The sequence below is a fragment of the Eucyclogobius newberryi genome, unplaced genomic scaffold (genome assembly GCF_026437365.1).
Source record: "Eucyclogobius newberryi isolate DKJ021-1_F unplaced genomic scaffold, fEucNew1.0.hap1 SCAF_18, whole genome shotgun sequence".
In the NCBI taxonomy this organism is placed as follows: domain Eukaryota; kingdom Metazoa; phylum Chordata; class Actinopteri; order Gobiiformes; family Gobiidae; genus Eucyclogobius; species Eucyclogobius newberryi.
This window is the reverse complement of record NW_027315812.1, coordinates 21,968,746-21,992,096: the sequence shown is the minus strand read 5'-3', so window position 1 is coordinate 21,992,096 and position 23,351 is coordinate 21,968,746. Positions and strand designations below refer to the sequence as shown.

At 41.4% G+C, this 23,351-nt stretch overlaps 2 protein-coding genes across 7 annotated transcripts in view; one reads left to right on the top strand and one right to left on the bottom strand.

The window, feature by feature from the left end:
- Positions 1 to 771: 771 nt before the first annotated feature.
- chpf2 (chondroitin polymerizing factor 2) lies at positions 772 to 5,711 on the top strand. Its single transcript, XM_072451056.1, has 4 exons — positions 772 to 1,890; positions 2,150 to 2,714; positions 3,401 to 3,583; positions 4,012 to 5,711. The coding sequence occupies exons 1-4, from the start codon at positions 1,622 to 1,624 to the stop codon at positions 5,281 to 5,283; spliced, it is 2,289 nt and encodes a 762-aa protein (XP_072307157.1). The 5' UTR covers positions 772 to 1,621; the 3' UTR covers positions 5,284 to 5,711.
- Positions 5,712 to 7,505: 1,794 nt separating this feature from the next.
- Positions 7,506 to 23,351, bottom strand: part of smarcd3b (SWI/SNF related BAF chromatin remodeling complex subunit D3b) — a 36,288-nt gene continuing 20,442 nt past the window's right edge. For 2 of the 6 annotated variants that reach the window (XM_072451049.1, XM_072451047.1), the window contains exons 3-15: positions 21,804 to 21,893; positions 20,166 to 20,208; positions 18,434 to 18,556; positions 18,229 to 18,351; positions 17,137 to 17,232; positions 13,535 to 13,636; positions 12,604 to 12,765; positions 12,418 to 12,515; positions 11,874 to 11,912; positions 11,518 to 11,653; positions 10,841 to 10,963; positions 10,564 to 10,665; positions 7,506 to 9,447 (exon numbers count right to left, since the gene is read on the bottom strand). In XM_072451049.1, the coding sequence (XP_072307150.1) occupies positions 9,394 to 9,447; positions 10,564 to 10,665; positions 10,841 to 10,963; positions 11,518 to 11,653; positions 11,874 to 11,912; positions 12,418 to 12,515; positions 12,604 to 12,765; positions 13,535 to 13,636; positions 17,137 to 17,232; positions 18,229 to 18,351; positions 18,434 to 18,556; positions 20,166 to 20,208; positions 21,804 to 21,893 (1,291 nt within the window). In that variant the 3' untranslated portion in view covers positions 7,506 to 9,393. The remainder of the gene's footprint in view (positions 9,448 to 10,563; positions 10,666 to 10,840; positions 10,964 to 11,517; positions 11,654 to 11,873; positions 11,913 to 12,417; positions 12,516 to 12,603; positions 12,766 to 13,534; positions 13,637 to 17,136; positions 17,233 to 18,228; positions 18,352 to 18,433; positions 18,557 to 20,165; positions 20,209 to 21,803; positions 21,894 to 23,351) is intronic. The other 4 variants (XM_072451052.1, XM_072451050.1, XM_072451048.1 and 1 more) reach the window with 3 other exon arrangements.

The following is a 23,351-nucleotide window of genomic DNA, read 5'->3' as shown; positions in this document are numbered from 1 at the left end:
CCTCTGATCCGTCAGGAAGTCAGTGCTCATTGAGCTGGAAGAGCTTGTCCTGGAGCAGAGCAGGGAGGATGCTGAAGTCCACAAACAGGATCCTGGCTTAGGTTCCTGAGGGCGTCCTGAGTGCCAGGTTGATGGCTGCGTCCACAGACCTGTTGGCTCTGTAGGCAAACTGCAGGGGGTCCAGCAGGGGGAGGTGAAGGACTTGAGGTGGGGAGGGATCAGGCGCTCAAATGACTTCATGACTACAGACGTCAGCACCACAGGCGCTATTTAACGAAATATATCTCTTGAATAATGAATTTCCTTAAAAACGTTGCCTATCCAATAATTTTGAGGGGGGTAAAAAATGACCGTTAATCAACAATTCAAAATAAAATATCCTTTATTTTGAATGGTGAATACGGAACGGTCCCCATATAATTTCCATCTGAAATAATAACGATGAGAGCAAAACATTTGTCTCAGAATTGTATACAAATACATTATAAGTATCGTTAGACTAATACAAATATGCAAAACCCCCCCAAAAAAAACAGCGGCACACACGTGTTTCTCATGTGGTAAACTGATATTTATTTAGCACATTGAACATATTGTTGTAGTTGAAACAGACATACCTCGTCAATCACGGTCATAAACACGCTGTAATATGAATAATAATGCTTTTGCACGGAGCATGATGCTGCTGCGGCGCGGAGCAGCGGTGCAGCCGGAGGATGACCGGGGAGGGGGATACGACGTAGGGGGAAGCTGAGCTGAGTGGGATTTTTTTTTTTTTTTTTTTTTACTTCTGTGTGTGTGGCAGTCGTCTTTGGAGGAAGTCCGGCACTGACGAAATGGACCTCATATTCTCGATAAAACGTGACTTGCGTGTTCTTCAGTGGGAGTGACGGGCCGAGTGCGTGATTGTCAGCGGTGTTATTGACAGAGGATGCGGATAAGCACAGGTCTCTTGCAGTGGAGCGTGTTTGTTAGCCTGTTAGCTTCTGTTTGATGTTCCTCAGACACACACCGTTACTGCAGGAGCCGTGGAGACGCGAACGCACAGATGGGCTTGACTATTTGTCCGATCGTCGCAATGTAAGCTCCCCGCTTCGCCTTGTCGAGCACGCTTAAGCGCATCATTGTCAGCGTTTGTTGAATTTAGGCAATAGATTAGCACTATTTAGTTTACGCTAAGCTAATTAACCTAACGCTAGCTCTGATGGTAAGCTGAAGAAAGTTACCGCTTTGTTACACAGTCACAAGTGTGGAGCAGCACAGGGTAGTTGATCAAATATCTCATGCTGTTCACGGTTTGATTGGGCAACATAGATACTTCATATGGTTTGGTAATCAGGGTGGATTTTACTCTACGTTTATAGCCTATTTCGTACTTTTGTATTTTGCCAAAATGTCTGCTTTTCGAAGCGCTGAATGAAAAGTGAACTTGAGCTTTGGATTGGACGTGTCTTCTCTCTCAACATGGAGCATATAGAGCGTTATATCATGCATGGATCTGTTTTCTAAATGAACATATCCACTCTCTCCCAGATATATATTTGGGCGAGGGCTGGAGTCCGGCCAAATCATCCCTCGGTCTCTAGCTTTTCACTGAACCTCCTCACAATCTGTAGCAGACATGCGACTTTCCTCCTTTTTGGCCGTGTTCAGGCCTGCGTTACCCTTGATCTTGGGACTATCGCTGGGGTGCAGTCTCAGTCTATTAATGGTGTCTTGGACCCAAGACACAGAGGACTCCTGCAGAGATGAACTGGGAAATGGGAGACTTTTTCTGGGCAGAAGAGACGATCTGAGGGACTCCAGAGATGGTGTTGACAATGAAGACTTCCAGCCTCGCATCATACCATACCACAAAGACCCCAACAAGCCACACAAAAAAGTCCTCAGGTAAGAATGAAAAGACTCCAAAGAGGTCATAGTTCATCACACAGCTTATGTTGCTGGTGTAGATTAGGTTTTTGTGTTAAATTTATGGATGTTCCTTGGTTTGTTTGTCTAAAGTGTTATTAAGTCATACAGATAAAACATAGTCTACAGGTGGATAAGTCTGTCTAGCAATATGTACAAAACTTCAAGTAAATTACAAAATCTACTTATGGTAATCTATATTTATATTATGATTTATGATTATGTCTTTTGTTTCCAGGACACGATATATTCACACAGAGCTGGGCATCAGGGAGCGCCTCTTGGTGGGTGTGCTGACATCACGGGCCACACTCAACACCCTGGCCGTGGCGGTGAACCGTACGGTCGCACACCACTTCCATCGCACTTTCTTTTTCACGGGTCTGCGCAGCCCCAAAGTGCCCCACGGCATGACGGTGATCGCACATGGAGATGACCGGCCCGTGTGGCTAATGTACGAGACCGTGCGCCACCTCCACCAGCGCCACGGCTCGGACTACGACTGGTTCTTCTTGGCCCAGGATGACACCTACATGCAGTCCGATCGCTTGTCAGAGCTCGTGGGGCACCTCAGCGCAGGTCAGGACTTGTACATGGGAAGGGCCGAGGAGTTCATCGGTGGAGAGGAAAAAGCTCGTTACTGCCATGGGGGTTACGGTTACTTGCTGTCCCGTAGCCTGCTGGCCCGCCTGCAGCCACATCTCGATACATGCCGTAATGACATCCTGAGTGTGAGGCCCGATGAGTGGCTGGGGCGCTGCATTATTGACTATCTTGGACTCAGTTGTGTGGAAGTACATCAGGTAAGAGCCCTTTGTCTGTGCAGCTAAGTAGTAGAAAGTGGGTCCAGAAATGAGCCACCTGATAGATTGCAATCAGATCTAAATTTGAATCACAAATTTAATGGTTGGTAAATTGATGTATTATTTAGATAACGTAGTGTCCGCTGCAAATCACAGGCTATATAATTAAAACCTGCTCAACCAGTACAAACATGTTCTGAAGTGCATGACGTTTGTGTTTGTTTAACAGTTCATATTTCACATTGTTTCTCAGTGTTGGCAGACTTGGCACTGAATGTGTTTCAAAATAACCTTGTGAACGTAACATAAATTGCAAAGCTTATCACACTCGTAAAACAAATGTAAAAACAATGTAAAAAAACGATTCACTAGTTTTCCAAAATGATTTAGTGCTAAGTCTAGAACCCCTTTCAAACAAAGGAACAGAAATGCCATGCTTTCTCTTATACACTCCTTATTTTCTGGCAATAGGGCTCATCTGATTGGGTGTTTGTGCATTGCATTAGTTCTCTGAATATATTCTGTATCTATTTGTTCAGCTCCCCTGCAAATCCCTCTCAAATCAACAGGGACCAGACTAATTAGAATAGAAAATCAATTAGCATGGCTGGCTAGGGTAGTAAACAATAAGCAGAAATATGACATCAAAGCTGCTAATAACTGTAAAAATATCTCTTTTCTCCCAGGAGATGACTTATCGCTATTTCGAGCTTGGGAAAAATGCTGACCCTGAGCGCGAGGACAGTCCACAGTTTAAAAAGGCCTTCACTGTGCATCCTGTGTCTGAGCCAAATCTCATGTACCGCCTTCACAAACGCTTCAGCCACATCGAGCTGGACTGGACCTATGGGCAGATCCAGCAGCTGCAGGTTTGTTATCAGATGACAGTGTTGTGCCAGTTTGTGGATGAGCTCTGTGTCAAAGTGCTGGTTGTGTACTTTCGGCCACACCCAATTTGGCTACGGAGAAAATTGTAGACTGGTACAAATTTATACATGTCAGAAAGCGCAGAGCACAGGGTGAGGTACCATGAAACACTACATTCCAACATCATTATAGTCCACTTTTGCTCCTCTTTGGAAACCCTGATGTATTCTGTAATTAATGGTCATCATAATTATAATGTTGTGACCGATTTGACATGACAGATTCTCCATATACTTTGTCCTAAAGTCAAGACAGATATAGTAATAAGATATTCCTTTATTGTCCACACATGGGGAAATGTAATAATATATGAATAATAGTCTATATATCTTTTGTGTTGAAGTTTAACTGTTTGTACGTATTTCCTCAGATCCAGGTCAACAACCTGAGTGACTTAACTCCTGAGGGCAAAGCCGGAGTCACCTGGCCTATTGGAATAAACCCACCTTTCAAACCAAGGACTCGTTTTGAGGTGATAAACTGGGAGTACTTCACAGAGGAGCATATCTACTCGTGCATCGACAGTTCTCCAAAGTGTGAGATCAGAGGGGCGGACCACACGGATGTGGCCGCTGTTTTGGATATAGCAGTAGAGCGTCTGAATGAGAAATACCAGCCTCAGCTCCGCTTTCAGAAGAGGCGTTTACTGAATGGTTACAGGCGCTTTGACCCCACGCGAGGGATGGAATACATGCTGGACCTGGCACTGGAGGCCTACACCCAGAAGGGCCACAGTCAGGTGATCGTGAAGAGGGTATACCTGCTGCGGCCGCTGAGTGCAGTGGAGATTATTCCCATGCCTTATGTGACAGAGGCCACCCGAGTGCAGGTTATTCTCCCCGTTACAGCCCAGGACCAGGATTATGTCAGCAACTTCCTGGATATGTATGTCATGAATACTCTGGACACCCATGACAATGTATTACTCACCTTTCTGTTCATCTATGACCCTTTTGATGCTCAGCGCGTCAGCCAAACAGATGTGTTTTCAGGCATTAAGGCCATGATCGGGGAAGTAGAAAAACGCTATGGGGATGTCAAAATCCCCTGGATCAGTGTGAAGACAGAGGTGCCCTCTCAGGTGAAGCTGATGGACATCATCTCCAAGAAGCACCCAGTGGACACTCTGTTCTTCTTGGCCAGTGTGTGGACAGAGGTCAATGCAGACTTTCTTAATCGCTGTAGAATGAACGCCATCAGTAACTGGCAGGTGTTCTTCCCCATCCACTTTCAGGAGTACAGCCCTGCCATTGTGTACCGCGACCAGCAGCCCTCTGTCGCCTCCTCCTTTGCCACAGAGTCTCTGCGGGACGGTCACTTTGACCGCCATGTCTTCGATGAGGCGTGCTTCTATAATGCTGATTACATGACTGCACGGACCAAAATGGCTGCCGACATCTTGGACAATGAGGAGCTTCTGGAGAGCATGGATGTATATGACATATTTGTGCGCTACTCTGGACTACATGTGTTTAGAGCCGTCGAGCCTGCGCTCATTCAGAAGTATGTGAGGCGTGTTTGTAACCCACGTTTTAGTGAGGACATCTACCACCGCTGTGTGCTCAGCAACCTGGAGGGACTGGGCTCTCGCTCACACTTAGCCATGGCTCTCTTTGAACAGGAGCAGGCCAACAGCACCTAGCTCCTGTTTGGGACCAGGCTACCTCAAGTTGAACTGAACCTAAATGTTAAGAGTAATGTGAATATAATGATTTTACTGTAATATTTTATATCTTTATGCTGGAGTTTATGCCCTCGAACAAAACAGGAACCAATGTGCGATGATTCAAGCAGTTAAACTGTGCTGACGCAGGACTTACTTCAGAGCCTCTTTGCTCACTAGTTCTGACTCATGAGTTCTGAAAGGCTTGTTGAGACATTCTGCCTCTCACAAACTTCACAGACTATTGAGCAACTCATTTATTTATATTTTGGTTAGCACAAACACCAAAAGACAATACAGATGTTGCCTTTATTGAAGAAAGCGTCTGACTAAAAGTGGAAGTTGTGCTATCAGCTGCCTTGTTTTGAAAGTATGTCTGAAAGAGAATTAAAAATTATCATTTCTGATTGGAACTTATTTTTCTTTTTTAAACTAGTAATCATACAATAAACCAAATGTTTTTCCAGTGTGCCCCAAACTCTCCATTGCAGACCCAAACCTAGACGCAGTGAGCAGTTTGTTCCGAAATAGACCTATAATTCTCCGCCCAAACCCGGGCCTCTCTTTTTTTCTTCTACACATGTCTTTGAGGAGAGGAGTCGACCCTTTTCCCCAGAGGAAGGGCCGAGTCCACCTTGACAGACGCCGCAGTGGTGCTGGTGGTTCACTGTAACTGCCAGTCGGTCAAAGAAATGTCTGAATGGCTCACTTCAGGCTATTACACCGAAGCCATAACCTCCCCCAAGTCAAATGATCTCCACGTTAGGGGTGGCTAACTCAGGAGAATAGCGCAGGAGTGAGGTGAAAGGGGCTCTTATGACACAGGAACGTGGCAGTAGTCAGTATTACTTCACCGATGTCAAGAAAAACCTCCACCTGCCTCCTTGTGGTGAGCTCTGAATGCCATGTCTGTCCAGCACGTCTGACCAACAGCCCTTTCCTACAACTACATGAGCTACATTTCACTCATGCAAACTAACCTGCTGGTCTATTTTAGCATTCGTTCAAATAAACACACAGATGGTAGATTTTGTGAAAGCGTATTTGGATTGTGGGGGAAAATCTTTGGTTGGATTTAGGTAGCTGTTGTTAAGCTCTCTGGTATGCTTTGTGGCAGCTGGCACAATATGTTCCAGAGCAAAGAGAAGTACTTTGACTGCTGTAATTGTCCTACAAACCTACATAGACTAATATGGATTTTCCTCTGTAGAGTATACGGGGTGCTGTAGGCTGTATTTTAATGACAGTATGGAAACCACAGATGTGAGAATGCTACAACTTCTGTAACTAGTATCAATCCTACAAAAAACACACCCTTTTCTATTATAAAGTCTAAATGTCACTCTGCTAAAACAATGTCAAAGGGGACATAGTATGCAAAATAAGCTTGAATGAGCCATGTTAGTTTACTCATGTTGGTTCATCCATGTCTGAGTAATCCTGTATTGCCCTGCAACTGAGGCTCAAGTGCTCACCTACCTCCTATCTCCGCCCACCTCCCTGTACCTCGTTGATTATTTGAAAAATTAAGACTCAGAGTGAAACATGTAAGATTCTAAAATGTCACACTGTCTTCAAAAAAACTAAATAAAAACATGTAAGTGACAACCTACTGCTTGTTACAGTGAAACGTCATGATGACTTCCTGTTCAAAAACTGCACATCTGATGTGCAGTTTTGAACAGGAAGTCGACGGTCTATTACTAAGCTGTTTTAGGTTTACAGTAGTTTACAATGAACAAAATGTAAAATGATCTACTTATGTTGTAGTTCAATACTATGAACCTGAAAGATTATAATATGTCTCCTTTCAGAAACTATACTACAAATATAGCCAAATAAAAATATGAACAAAAACATTCTCTATAACTAAAGTCGGTTTAGATAAAGTGTTAAGTATTTGAGATTTGACTCATCGGTGTATGTTATTAAAGCAGTATTTTTCCGCAATTATCAATATCCATATCCATCAATTATGATATTAGAAAATGTTATACTCCACAATATAATCAGTTACTAATTATTTAAACACAAAGCAATTTTATTTACCTCATCATTGTTTGGATTAAGCGATATAAAAATCTTGTTTGCACCGAGAACATCCATCAAGTATAAATGGGGGATGTATGTTAATCATTATTAAAGTGAGTTAACAGGGACAATTTATGTAAAAGGTGGAGAGAAAAAACACACTGAAGATATTGTGGCATTTACAAACTTTGGCAAGCGCTTCTTTATTTACATCCAGGCTGTCTTGCAGTGTCACAGCTCTTTTCCCTTTTTTGTTGTGAAACCTCTACTAAAATCACAAATCCATTTTTACCATTGCAATTACACAATATTTAATCTAGTATTGCCTTCATGTTCGTAACCCTTATATGTAAAAGAGCAGAAAGTTTGAGTCTTTTTGAAACATGCAATAAAAAAAAAAAAAAAAAAAAAAAAGTGGCACACACATGACAACAGTAATAGTTTTAGTAACTTGAACCTCTGCTGCTAACAGTAGTCTGCTGATGTACCAGTTCATCGTTTTGTCCACAAGGGGGTGCTAGTGGAGAGGTTTAATGCCCTGGACGCACAATGAAAACTTCAGACAAACACTAAATATTAATAATATTAATAATAACTGACCCTACATCTGTTGTTTACTTCTCAGTACAAAAACAGTTCACAAAATGTCACCTACGCTTACTGCTGGTAGGGGTTTTCATTTTTGGCAAAGTTATGTCCAGAAGGCATTTGATGGATAACACGCCGGCTGCTACGCCAGACTCATCATTATTTACACATACTGCGTTATCATCAGGTGTACCAGATGTCTTTAGAGCATGCATAGGTCTTCGCGAAATCATCCGATCAGAGTCTCCAAAGAGAAAGCGACAGCACAGTGCAAAGAAACCCCACACGAGGTCCCATCTCGAGCTGACTGCTGAAAACAATGAAATCTCAACGGGACAATACAGCATATGCATACAAGTCAAGTGTCATACAAAAAAGTGTAAAGGGGATGTGTTACAGCTACTCTATTAGTGTTATTTTGTTACAGCTTGGAGCTTTTTGACAAGACAGGCGGCCGGATAGTACACACAGGAACACTTGTATCCACCAGTTCAAAAGGCATGGAGACGTTCCCTATACTACAGCGTAAACCCCCGCATCTCAAATCCCACAGGACACAAAGATAATCTGTCATATATTGTACAGCTGGCCCTCTTAAAGGGAAAGAAACTATTTACATTCACATATCTAGTAAAAAGTAACAAAAAAGCAGTAAAAATGGATTAATGCAGATGAGCGTACCTTAAAAATTGCCTGCATTTAATTTGAGGTTAAAACTGGGACTTATTTGGGTTTACTAATCAATATGCTACACACGAACGGAAGATTGAAAAGGCAATTTCTACTGAACCCAAACCTACATTGACCATTCTAGCTGCGTTCTCTTCTTTGTTGCAACCTTTGGTAACACTGTCAGCACATTTAAATACCACACAAGGAAGAGGCAGTGAGTGATTTGGACAAAAACAAAGCTTCAAGTTTACAATTTTCCATGATTAGGGAAGAAACGCTATTCCTTCATAGAAACTAGTTGGTAATTTGCAACAAAACTAGTTAATAATACTGGCATTGTGTACTTTTCTGAGCTATATGATCACTGATTCACTCTGATTCACCACACCTCCAGTTTATAGATAGCTCCACTTCATTTTCCCGTGACTCCATGTGTCAGACTGTAATCTCAACTCTGCTGGTGTAAATAATCATTTCAAAACTTCCCTTAATGAGGCTAAGTACACACCCTGTGGCACTCGCCTTTGCACTTGCCATAGCACATGTGATTTAAAAAAAAAAAAACTTATAATACAATATAAAAAATGGTAGAGGCGACTAAATGTTTTGAGATGATTTGGGAGTTGTGTTGTATTTACAGGCGTGACAAGAGGAAGATTTCAAGGTCAAATGTTGAGGCCCACAGTTGGTTACATGCAAATAGTAATGGTGTTCCAAGAGTCCTGCATGTAAAGTCTCTAAAGGTGATAACTCCCATTGGTGTCTTGTTTGGAGATGCGATCAAAGCCCAACCTTTGCTTAGGTGTTGCGGACGGCCAAGGCCTGTTCCAGCTCCTGCCTCCTCTGCTGGATCTGTCGGGGGAAGACAACAAGGCAAAACAGATTTACAATTGCATTGTTTGATTGAATACAGTTTTCTGGGTACACCATTCAAAATGTAAAGGGAACATGGCACTAAATTGAACCTCGTATGTGTAAGTGTAAATGTCATCATCTTTCTGTGTTACACCCTCTTTCTATTTGCAAGGTGTGAATCCCACCTCACACCGCAATGGGTATTAAGTCCTTTAAATTCTGGCCTACATTTATTTAAAAAAATGTCCAACATCTGATAAAAAATGACTCCTGGGAAGGCAAAATATAAAAAGACAGTAGTAACCCACTTATTTTCAGTCAAATCTAACATTGTCCTCCAGCATTTGATCCATGCTTCAATCCTTATATAGGAGTTACACCTGAACTTATTTCATTTATTACAAGTCTCTAGATCTAATTTTTAATGAAATTAGCTTAAGCTTTTAAAGAGGATTTGTCAAAACGCAGCAAATGCCCGTCGACCATCCCCCAGACACCAGCTTTACAGCTCTTTATATTTACCGGTGCCAAAGAAAATCTAGGTGGGATTTAAAATCTGATATTAGTCTGTGAAAAGCTTGTTACCACTTCTAATTAGAGTAAATCAGACATCAGAGGCCAAAACTAGAGTTTGAACTTCACAGTCCAGCCATTTGTTTGTTCTCCAAAGGCTCCAGAAACAGCTTCAGTTTTAATTGGGACATTTACTAAAGCGTTTTAGGAAATTATAAATCATGGAAGTAAAATTAACTAATACTTTTTCTGCCAGTGTCGTGTAGTAAAAAATGTAAAGTCGACTAGTCACGAATAGTGGATTATTGTTGCAGCCCTATTCTTCTATGTAAATGTTCAACCCCAACCATCACATACACAAATAAAACACATCCACAAAAGAAAAGGAAAAAAATAGACAAACAATGATAATAATCATTTGGATGGAGTTTCTGTTCAAGCTCTGTTCTAAGGAGGAGTACAATGTGGAGGTAAAATCAACATCTATTTCTAGGCGTCACACTCACAAACACAAGCAGTAATAAATACTTAAAGAAAGAATCGTGCCTGTAAATTGAAACAACAGCATGTATTTATGAGCTGGAGGTGTCGCGCTCTCACCTTGCAGTAGAAATAGCGGCTGACGGCCTCTTGGGACCAGGGCTCTTGGTAGAACGTTGCCCTGCGCTCCTCCTCCGGGTTCCCCACCACATCTGTCATTAACTGCCAACCACAAGAGGGCACATTCACCATCGGCCTCACTGCTTTAGGCACAAGTCTAATTACAGATATCAATTAGATGCATGCAGGTTGTTGTTGTCAGCTGAAGCTTTTCCCTGTGACAGAAGTGCAGAGTACAGTATGTGTGTGTGTATAGTATAGTATTAATAGTAGTAACCTTAAGGTCCCTGCTTTGGGATTTGAGCCAGTCTTGGATATAACCCTTGGGATCTCTGGAGAAACTAAGCATGAAGTCCCTCTGGATTTTCAGCTGGTTGATGGACTCGATGGTCTCATGAATCTGATAGAGGAAAAAGAAAAGTATTATGCTATTCAATTACCGGTAGTTGATTTGTTTTTTAGATCACGATTTTAACCGTATTTGACCAAAATTAAACTAAAATGAGGACATATTTGAGTACATATGCAGACTGAATAGGTTTCTCATCAAAAACCCCTGACATGTTTATTTTTCTTTGACGTCATTCCTGCTTTAAAACTCTTCTCTGCACAAACTCTGGAGGCTGTGCATAATCCTAAGAACAATTACTCAATTAGTAAATTAGTTGACGATTATCTCAATATTTGATTAAAGCCCCCAAAGTCTTAACTTACAAACGGGAACACAGGTCACAATAACGTTTACTAGTGCTCTGAACACTTCTACTACTAATATATTAAATACTACTCTCATAAAAAGAATAATATGAGTTCCGTTGTGGTCCATCACGTCTACTTAAACATTAGCGTTATTCACAAGTACGTCACTGGCAGTAGTTTAGGCAAAAGACAGGACTAATGACTGAGCACCGACTACGTTTCGCCTCCATATATACAGTATTAGTATAAGTTCACCTTGTTGTCGAGGGAGGCGATTTCCTGCTGGTTGGCGGTGGACAGGAGGAAGCTGCTCATCTGGCTCTTCAGAGGGTCCTCCACCTCCACATCAATGTCGTAACAGGCTGTCTTCTTCTGGTCATTGGGGTCAACACTGACAACAGAGAAATAGTCACTCTAAGTATCAATTCATCCAACCCCTTATGCCTGGATTCACAATAAACTATGAATCATAACCAGATAAAAGGGATAGAGGCTAATGTGTTTTATTGTGACATTTGGAAATGGACACCTTTGCAATTTTGCATTGGTATTTCTCACTGTACAACTTCAAATATATGTGTATTGAAAACATGTTCTTTTGCAGCACTTACTCTGTCACTATCCATTTTGGATTAGGTGTCTGATGCTCTCTGTGGGGGATGAAGTATTTTGAAAATGACAAATTATCAGCATGGCAATGGCCAACACTACAGATTTGTAGTAAAGGAGTCCAGAATGTTAAACGTGGTTAAATTAAATCGACTAAAAATGCAATCATGTGAAGTAGAGGTGGGCAATATATCAAAATTTAGACAATATTGTGAACATTTTTGAGGAAAATGCTACAAAAAGAGCTGTTTAAAAATGAAAAAAAGTTATGTTGTGAGCTTTAAATTCCTTTATTCCTGCACTTTTTATATACATTTTTACAGACATTTCACCATTGTCTGATCTTTAAACCTCAACAAATACATTTAAACAACACATTTCTGTTATATCGACATAATATCGTCTGAATATTGTTATTGGAATATTCATTTTTGTCAATATCGCCCACCCCTAATGTGAAGGGCTGTATACGTCAGTGCAAACATTTCAAGCATTACTGTTATCTAAACCTTGCAGTAACTCTACTACCAAACCAGTACTACGTACCTGATGACATGATTGATAACAATGGGATCGGGCGGTAACAGGAGGTTGGTTAAACGTTGGGGGATGTCAGAAAACTTCAGTCGGGGACAATCAAATATCTGCGAAACAAGTAGTAAAGCGCGTCTTAAACCAACGATACTTCAGTAGTACTTTTCTCCGACCTGCATCACAGGCAGAGCGCCGCACCTGTTGAAAGTACTTGTCACAGTTGATGTACTCCTTGTCATGGGAGTCTTGGAGCTTGTTGGTCTTGACGTACTGCCAGAGGGCCTGGATGATGCAGGAGCGCGTCTGCGTGTGGATCCCGAGCAGGCGGGCCAGGCGAGGGTCCAGTTTGAACTGTGGGGGCTGCACACACATGACACGTCGCCGCGGTTACACATCATGCGGTCGACAGAAAACACTGAGATCAGGTTTGGCAGTGGAACTCTTACTATGACCGAATATTTGAGGTTATCACGGATGTACTACTACGGCTTGGATTGGTTAGGATTTGGTTTATTGACTGCTATCTATTCCAAAGTAAAAGTCCCAAATGGAGTCGTAGTTTTTTTTGTTTTGTGTGCATTAAGTAATAGTAAAATAAATGTTGTCTAGTGGTAGAAAGTGATGAAGTACAAACGTCAAAGTACATGCACTTAAGTCAAATCTTATGGTATCTGCACTTTAAATAAATTAAGTTATTTTAAGAGATACTTTTTACTTTTACTTCACTACATTTGAGAGCCGCTATCTATACTTTTTTACACAACTTTAGTTATTTTTACCATACGGTTTTGAGTTCAAGTCACGAAACAAAAACAAAAAAATAAATACAATATAGTTAAAAGAAATTCATCTTCTGTCCTCAAAATCTGCGTGATATACTTACATTTTACTCTTAAGTACATTTTTTATTATGCTGCATTTATTTTAGTATTTTTTGCTCCTGTACTTCAGAGGTAAAATAACATTGGGTGAATTTAATGAGCCGCTACCCTAAAAATAAAAATAAAAACATTAACCTACTAACTACCTAACCTACTCACCATCCAAAATGAAGTAGTGTGTGTAATTGTGTTTAAATATCTTTGAGAATAAAACAGTAATACTTTCCACAGCAGCCCGGCGCCCTCACCTGGTAGTCGAGCATGAGCAGCAGAGTGCAGCGTACGCTCACGTCTCCGGGCCGTTTCACCTGGAAGCCGTCCGTCTCCTGCGTGGTGGGCGTGCGGTGCCACTAAAGGACCAATCAGAGAACAGCGGGCGTCAGAGCACATCCTCCTGACGGCGTTCGTGTTGGTCATGTCGCTTCACAGTTTGTTTCACACTCTGTTAGCGCAGCTAATGAAATCATCCGCCGACTGTGACAACTTGTGGATGGCTTTATTAGCTTTGTGATGAAACGAGCGCTGAATATTTCACGCCGTGTGAAGAAATGTTCATATTAATTGTATTTCAAATGTCGGCTGTGTACAGTATGCAACACCTTCAGTCTAAACGTGCTACTATTTTAACATCACTGTATATCACTATGTTTTAACATAGGACTGAAATAAGTTAATCAATTATTGAAATAATCATTAACTAATTTAGTAATTGAATTATACTTTTCTGAATTGTACTGCACAGAATCTACCAAAAATAATTGTTAGTTGCAACACTATTTTAAGGTTGTGCTAGAATAAGGAGTGAAGAGTAAAAATATCTGAGGTTTTGAAACAACTAAGTACTGCCCAGAATATCGTGTCATTGAATCACAAACACAAACTGGCAATAAACCTTGGATAAAATGTGCCTGAATCACAGGATGTATTTTGACCAGAAGAGGGCTTTTCAACATATTGTTTGAGAGCTCGCCTTGTTTAGTGTTGTTTATAAGATAAGATAAGATAAGATATTCCTTTATTGTCCCACATGGGGAAATTTCATTGGTGCAACGCAGGTAGATACAGAGGTAGATACAGAAGAACAGATCACTTATAGGAAGTCTGAAAAACACTTTCAGTAGAAGATCTCCTATAAATAAATAAAAACTCCCATGCAGGGGAGATACGTATGGACGTTATCTGCCAATAGAAAATAGTCCCACACTTGTAAACACGATATGAGCAGTGCACAGTGCTTAGTATTGCGCTGTAAAGACAGAGCGTGCTCCAGTGTTATGCGGTGACTCACTGTGCCCCTCATGCTTTCCTCGAATCAGACTGACTGATTAAACCCTGATTGTGCTTCAAGGCAGAGAGCAATTCTGGATGGAAATCATTTAGAGCAGAGCACCTGAGTTCCACACTAAAACACTCTTAAAAAGAGAAAACCTTGAGAAGTCATTATTTTCACTTGATAACTGCCTGTCCTCCCCGTGTTACCGTGGGTTCTCCCACCGTCCAAACACATGCACGTGTTGCCCCTAGTGAACGTTCATCAACGTTCATGTGTCTATGTGTGTGTGTCTGTGTCTGTGTGTGTCTATGTGTCTATGTCTGTGTGTGTCTATGTCTGTGTTTGTCTATGTATGTGTTTGTCTATGTATGTGTGTGTCTATGTCTGTGTGTGTCTGAGTGTCTATGTCTGTGTGTGTCTGAGTGTCTATGTCTGTGTGTGTCTGAGTGTCTATGTCTGTGTGTGTCTGAGTGTCTATGTCTGTGTGTGTCTGAGTGTCTATGTCTGTGTGTGTCTGAGTGTCTATGTCTGTGTGTGTCTGAGTGTCTATGTCTGTGTGTGTCTGAGTGTCTATGTCTGTGTGTGTCTGAGTGTCTATGTCTGTGTGTCTATGTCTGTGTGTGTCTGAGTGTCTATGTCTATGTGTGTCTGAGTGTCTATGTCTGTGTGTGTCTGAGTGTCTATGTCTGTGTGTGTCTGAGTGTCTATGTCTGTGTGTGTCTGAGTGTCTATGTCTGTGTGTGTCTAAGTGTCTATGTCTGTGTGTCTAAGTGTCTATGTCTGTGTGTCTGAGTGTCTATGTCTGTGTGTGTCTAAGTGTCTATGTCTGTGTGTCTGAGTGTCTATGTCTGTGTGTCTATGTCTGTGTGTGTCTGAGTGTCTATGTCTGTGTGTGTCTGAGTGTCTATGTCTGTGTGTGTCTGAGTGTCTATGTCTGTGTGTGTCTGAGTGTCTATGTCTGTGTGTGTCTAAGTGTCTATGTCTGTGTGTCTATGTCTGTGTGTCTGAATGTCTATGTCTGTGTGTGTCTGAGTGTCTATGTCTGTGTGTGTCTGAGTGTCTATGTCTGTGTGTGTCTGAGTGTCTATGTCTGTGTGTGTCTGAGTGTCTATGTCTGTGTGTGTCTGAGTGTCTATGTCTGTGTGTCTATGTCTGTGTGTGTCTGAGTGTCTATGTCTATGTGTGTCTGAGTGTCTATGTCTGTGTGTGTCTGAGTGTCTATGTCTGTGTGTGTCTGAGTGTCTATGTCTGTGTGTGTCTGAGTGTCTATGTCTGTGTGTGTCTGAGTGTCTATGTCTGTGTGTCTGAGTGTCTATGTCTGTGTGTGTCTGAATGTCTATGTCTGTGTGTCTGAGTGTCTATGTCTGTGTGTGTCTGTGTGTCTATGTCTGTCTCTATGTATGTGTGTCTATGTCTGTGTGTCTATGTCTGTGTGTGTCTGTGTATGTGTGTGTGTGTGTCTATGTCTCTATGTATGTGTGTCTGTGTGTGTCTGTGTGTCTCTGTGTTAACCCTGTGACGAGCTGGTCCCTGTCCAGGCTGTACCCCGCCTAAGGCCCAAAGTCACTGGGATAGGCTCCAGTCACCCACGACCCCTAACGGGAACAAGCGGTAGGAAGTGAATGAATAAATGGACTGACTTAAGTGGAGTTTTCAGTAAATCTGTTTTGTCCAAATCAGAGTGAAGGACGACCGGTAATGGTTGGTTTTAAAGCACTCATGTGCCTATTCAATTTGATTATGTTAAAAGCTGCTGATGTTATCCCAAATGTAATTATTCATACTTTTTAGATTTGTTTTTCAGTGTTCAAGGGCATATCAAGATCAAATAATAATTAGGCATTAAGAGCAGATGTACATGTATATGAAAGAGAAACATGCATATTACAATTGACTGAAATAAGAGGTTTTCATGCTCAGAAATCCTTTTCCACAAACTAAAACTAGCTTTACACCTCTCACGCCCTGGCGGAAAGAAATTAATTACAAACACTTACCATTACTGTAGTTGTGAAGATTTTTGTCTTAATTTTACTTTTTGAGCAGAATTTCTGTACTTGTATTGAGTATATTTCTAGCCACGTAGTGTTAATCAGTTATTTCTAAACTCATAGGAGTAACTGCAGCCCCATTTGTCCCAATACACCTCTGTTTCTGCTCCTTTATACACCCACACACTGCTATTGTGCGTGCTTAGAGAATACACAGAACAAACTACTTCATTCAGTGTTTAACTGTTAAATAAATCAGGTTTTGTATAAGAAGGATCTAAAATGCAAATAAAATTGCATTCAAATTGAACTTATAGCAGTATTTTTCATGCATACTTTATACTTTTACTTGAGAAACCTTTAGGCAGCAGTACTTCGAGCAAATGTTGAGTACAAATGTTCAGTACTGTTTCCACCACTGCTCTTTCCCCATTAGAGCATGCAATAAACATATGTAAAATGGTATATATATTTGAGCTGCTGGAGTCAGATCTGTAATTGTGCTTTCTTCTCTTTCGGTAGAAGTGGTTCTTTAATGATCATAATAGTAATTGTGTGAGAAGCCAGCAGCCATTTTGCCTCTTACCTCCACGAGATGGTTGTCAGGACCATACAAGTCTTTGTCCAGCTCGATGACCAGGCTCTTGAAGAACGAGGAGAACTTCTTCTTTTGCTTTCCAGGCTAAAAGAAACAGAGACATGAGCTAATACAATGACACAAAATAGCTTTTCTCACAGAAGCATTAGTCACCAAAACCCTGAAAAGACGAAGTCAGATGAGAAATACACAACATTCTCAGGGTCCACTTCCTCCAAAGCCCGGCAGAAATATTTGTGGTCTGTGAAAATGTTTCCTCCGGCTCAGATGACAGCCGTGCCTCGTGTGCTAACATCGGAGCGGTTCCGAAGAGCGGTTTACAAAGCACAAACGCGCTCAGATCAATGCGTTTCATGCTTCACTGATCTCTGCACAAACTTCCCAAAATATCAATCATTCTGTGCTACTCTGCTACCTGGACTTGAGTTTATATTTGCAGAGCAGTACAAAGCCATGACAGTTTTTTATACTGAATGAACCATGTCTAATTTAAGAAAGGACTCTAGTGGAAATGTTTTGGAAGTGACAGAAGAATGAAAAGCAAAACGTCTTTGAGTTCCCAAAAATGAGTTATAAATCAAATTTATTATTATCATTGATTGATTGATTGATTGATTGTTTTTACTTTTAATTCATTTAATGACATTCAAATGTTTCTGAGGTTAAGTATTTGTGAAATACTAGGTAAAACAAGGTAAGGATTACTACAGTAAAAGTAATGTATTAATAACAGGAGTAAGGTAGTGGCAGAACTTGAAGTAGAAGTAGAAACTGCTGAATTTGCCGCAGTATGAGCTGTTATAGTAGGGGTGTGTCATGTGGACAAACATTAATATCTCTAGAGTAATGACTAATGAGTATCCCAATAATGATCTTCAGACGATATTAAGGTTGAATTACATGTGAAATGTCTGTACAATGAATCACAAAAGTGCAGAAATATCACCTTATTTCAGAGTTTATAACATCAGTTTTATTTTTGTAGCATTTCTCACTATAAGCGATATACAAATGATGCATATCTTCAACAACATATATATATTGCAACTTATAGCATACAAATGAAAATATGGTACTCACGTCGTCAAGCAGTTTGCCCTCCACTCGCAGTTCCCATGATGCAATGCTGCCGTCAGAGTCGTCAGCGTCGGACCTGGCAGGGTTGAAGGTGTTTGATATGTACAGCCTTAGTTTGCGCTTTTGCTGTTGAGACAAGGGCACAGAGAATACCACTGTTTAGACAGATGTTCAAAGAGTGTAAGAATAAGTGTTATATGTTCAGTACCTTCATGGGCCTCTTGAGGGCCTCCTGGATGTCCACACGTTTGCGCATGATGGTCTGGTCCAGTTTGCGCTCAAAGGCCAGAAGGTCCATGTACGCCTGCGATTCAGGGACCAGCTCACGGATCTACAAGCAACACATACAATTTACTTCCACAATCTGTACATAATTGTACTGCTTTCTGTGCAAGAGAAGCTATCCTGCGCTGGAATATTAAATGATAATATTTATTGTGTATGCATTGATTTCTTTTAAATTTTGTGATTTTATGACTTCTAACTAGGTTTGAGTATAATGTTGAATCAATCTTTTGCACAAAACGTGATTACTAAACAGTTTTAAGTTGAACTAAGTTGATCAAAATGCCAATCCACACCCACAAGTGGCGCTGTTGTGTGTTTGTGTGTGTTACAAGGAGAAACAGCAGTCACACACTCCTGCTTTGGGATGATTGGGACTAGTATTGAACTCACTACTCAATGTGATTTTAAATATAACTAATTACAATTACATGTATGCATGTAAAATCTACTCAAACTAGTACAATTATTCAAAAATATACTCAGTTACAGTAACATATGTATTTGTAATGAATTAATTACTTTCCAACCCTGTTTTGTTAATAATGCTGGACACTGTCCTTGCATTTGGTTTGGTTAGAATGTAAAAATGCTATTATCAAATCAAGACCAGCTAAATATGATCTCAAATAACACTTACAACTAACTAAACCAGCTGCTACAGTGGGAGTGACTCTCAAGGCTATTCGTTAGTTGTATATTTGGCGAGTAGGAAATGTAATAAATGTCATCTTAGATTATAGTAAAGACTTCTTTCAAATAACCTGTTTTGTTTGATAAATATTGGTCCTGCCTACAACTGAATTATCACTGTCGCACTCACATCTCTACAAAAGCTCCACAGCGGCTTGACTGGTGGTGACTGATGTGACTAAAATAAAGTATTCCCATCGCCGGTGTTCGCCTGGCAGATGATTTCTCTTCGCGAGCGCTCTCTTATTATGACTTCCTCACCGGGCGCAGGAGGTGAGAGACGTGAATGTCCCTCAGCTGTTGCTCGGTCCATCATAATCCGGCGGGTCGGCACCATCCCGGTGACGCGGGGGGATCCAAATGAGACGCAGCCAACGCTAACATTAGCATACCATTTAAAGTTCCTCCCGGCATCAAGGGCTCGCTTCACTTCTTTGGGGCTCTTCCACTTAAATGGCTGCCTTCATTGTTCTCTTCTCGTTCCTCTCCTATCTCCATCTCTCTTGCTTTCGGCGGGCCAAGGTGCCAAGCAGACAGACCCGAGTGGCAGACATTCCCTGTCTGTGACTCATTATAGTGGAGTGGAGTGGCGCCCCCCCAAGCCATGCTATCTATCCTGTCTGGGCTGTAGCAGGGGATAAGCTTATGGACCCTCTATGTTCTCACGGTAATGGACAAAACTCAGAAACACACCGATATCCGACCCACATGTGGCAAAAAAGACAGTTTTGCATGTTTTTTTTTCAATTCCTGATTCAGTTCTTGGTCCATTTTTGCCAAAATCTATTGCGAAACAATCCCGCACATTACTGTTATTTGGAAATCGCGTTTAATGATGTGTCCCTGTGCGGCTGGAAACCTGGCTACCCCTGACGAGGATTGTTCTGCAGTGGCGCATGCAACAATAATGACAAACATAAAAAAAAATCAACAACAACAAAGGTAAAAATATGCAGCCTCACCCTTTGCGGAAGAATCTTGTCTGCCATTTTCCTTCTCTTAGCACTAGAGAGACGGAGAGAAAGACAGAGGGAAAGAGGAAAAAGAGAGCATGTTACTATGGTGACTGATAGCGTAGCACCCAGGCCATCTGCTAAAATGCTGGGCCATATCCAGCACCCCAGCGCCCCAGCTGTGTGAGTGTGTGTGTGTGTCCTGTGTTCTCAAATACAGCAGTACCTGGAGGAGAAAGCTGCCTCTAACTGCCAAAAACATGTCACATTGAATCTCCAGCTCGACACACTCCAGTGGTTTTAGGAACAGAGATATTCACAGAGTGAGAGACAATGTCTTCATTGATAAACATTCCCACTTCATTTGTTGGTTGTAATACTTACCAAAGAGACTGAGACCAAAAGCAAATGATTATCTACAGAATACTATGTGTGTGTTCTCTTAGTGAATGAAGTATTGCAAAACAAGAAAAACATGAATTTCATGCATTTTGTTTCCTGAACTTGCTGCTCTAAACTGCTGCGTGCCACATAACTCCACCAGAGGGTCACTTGGTATGCATCAGAGGCACTGCGTCAGATGCATGAGGTCATGTGATCCAAAGTGACCAAAACGCTCACTACTACAATAGTAGTAAGTACAGTGACATGCAGTAGTGGCCAGACCCAGACACAGTCTGTGCTGCTATGAAGGTCCTTTGTGGAACGAAGTGCAGCCCTGGTCATTACAGCAGCACCGCCGACAGCGGCCTTTGGAGAAGCTCCAGTGAAGTTAGAGCTGGGCAGAGGACACTATCGGGCTAATGAAAGACTCACTCTTTAAAAATGTCACTGAAGGGAAGGGCAGAGAAACACATCCTTTACTGAGAAGCTACAGCACGTGGTTAAAATGTTCCACATAGCATCCTTCACTTGTGCGCACATCATTCTAATGAAATGCAACACTGGACAATTTATTTTAAAACTGTTGTTAAATTTAAAATATAGCATTGATGTATCACTACAGACATATTGTCTAGGGCTGTAAACATTAGACATGCAATTATTATTTTAAACAGCACATCACCAGTAAAAGCGATTGATAAAAGCCCTTAATAACTATTAAACAGTCAAACTTAATGGATTTCATTCATTTAGCATTCAGGACTAAACAAGGTCTGAGTCTCAAAACATTTCAAACTAACTAAAACAGCTATTACAGTCGGAGTGACGCTCAGGCTCTTTGTTATTTATGTATTTGGTGAGTGCGGACGTGTAATAAATGGTAGCATGATGATATTGTATCCACCACTAATTATATACGTCTATCCGTAACTTTGTGCTTAGGACCACATGCCAAAATCTAAACCATGAATCATTTGGAGAGTGCATTTCAAAGGGAAAGAAACACCCGCATCACACCATTCTACACTGACTTTTAGAGTGGCTCTGTTTTCCTTCTAGCCACACAGTCTGTTCCCATCATGCCATGCTCCAGTCCAAAGCATGCACCACTACTTTTAGGAACCAAACGTCTACATCTCTGTGGGCAAACGCCTGGCCAAAACAGAGCCATCGAAGGAGGACCCGGGGCTCAGCGGACAGGATACTGAGTCCAGGACCACCAAAGCGGGGAGAAAACGGACATGCAGCAGAATAAACTCCTACTTTGATCCGAGCGTGGGATCTGATTGGGGCTCTCTCATGTCCATCTGCCTCGCCGGGATCTCATTGGCTCCTGGGAATCCGACCGGCTTCCTACGGTTTGAAATTTCAAGGTTGTACCGTTAGAAATGGACATATGACACTTAAAAGGAAGTAAGGGGCAGGACTTTGGGTTTAGACTGTTTTCAAGTGTTGTTCAAGTGTGTTAGTGAGCGTAGTCTGACAGGCAGTAGCTCTGGTACTGTTGATCTGAGGCTCAACAGTGTTTCACAGTGAGCAATAATAACCATGCTACACACAAATACACACGCGCACACACACAGACAGACACCACACTGATAACGGGCCGAGGGGCAGCTTTAGGGGGCACTGGAGATGAAATGGGATGGTCTTAAGGTGTAGATGCTAACGGTTAAAGTGACATTTCTAAAGGCTACAATCCAAAAACTGCCATAAGAAAAAGTAAAAAAAAGAGATACGGTCCAAAAGTTAAAGCTAAACTGTTTTGGAATCAAAGAGGAGAGTGGGTCATGGTTGCCTAGTAATAGACCGTTAGGAGAAGAAAATGTAAGAGATGTCCTGCTACCATAGCTTCAATAAATGTTAAATAAATAATTAAAATGTAGTTAAAACCCTGGGAGAAGAGGAAGCGATGGTACTGTAGTTGATCCTACTAATATAATTTATATTCGATGGTAAATATGCCAGATTCCTTTTATTATTTTTTTATTCATAACTATAACACATTATTTGCAAATTCTTTAGTGAAGTTGCTTGGAATCACACCTCACGAATATAAGAATTTAATTGAGGTGTTTAATTGTTCTTCACACAATTATATTTTTGTATGACTGCAAATCTTTCCTATAGGAGTTTTATTATTGCTGGAAAATATAATAAAAACTGCAAAATGTCATGGCTTTAGTGAACACTGCACAATATGAAAGCGGGTTCAGTGGAATAGAGTCAAATGCACTTTTTTATTGACTAATCAAACGTAAAACAAAATTGAAAAGTAAAGGACACATTTTATGATTTCTTTTGTAAACTTTAAATGGGACACAGCACATCATTTATTCAATTTCTCTGGTTGTGGATGAATAACATTTCTTTCCAGTCTAACCGCTTCATTCTAAAGCTAAACGATTCTGCCGCTGATATTTTAAGCGTACATTTGCAGCTTTGGCATCTGCACTGTGACTTCAAAGTTTGGGACGCTTCCATACTCTTCGCAGGACTTTTACACTCGTCCGACTGTGATCTGATGCTATTTTTGGCACGGTGAAGAGGTCTCAATGTCACCGCTCACGCACACACAAGTGGGTCGCCCTCGGCAACCAGATGTGCGCTGTCGGGCCGGAGCAGAGCGACGCAGAGGACACGCGCTTTCACAGGGCAGCGGTGGATGGGTCACCCTGCACCATCGATCAGGGGCCCGGGCGCTGGGGCGGAGCAGTTTGAAGCGGGACAACATTTCCTCTGGCCTGTTCGACAAGCCTGCCTAATTGCAAGTGGATCAATTGCGCTGCAGAGAGTGAGAAAATGAGACGG

Excerpts from the sequence above, each read along its gene's own strand:
- chpf2 (XM_072451056.1), top strand. The coding sequence starts at position 1,622 with ATGCGACTTTCCTCCTTTTTGGCCGTGTTCAGGCCTGCGTTACCCTTG. Across the intron at positions 2,715-3,400 it reads GTTGTGTGGAAGTACATCAG|GAGATGACTTATCGCTATTT; the intron begins GTAAGAGCCCTT and ends CTTTTCTCCCAG. Across the intron at positions 3,584-4,011 it reads GGCAGATCCAGCAGCTGCAG|ATCCAGGTCAACAACCTGAG; the intron begins GTTTGTTATCAG and ends GTATTTCCTCAG.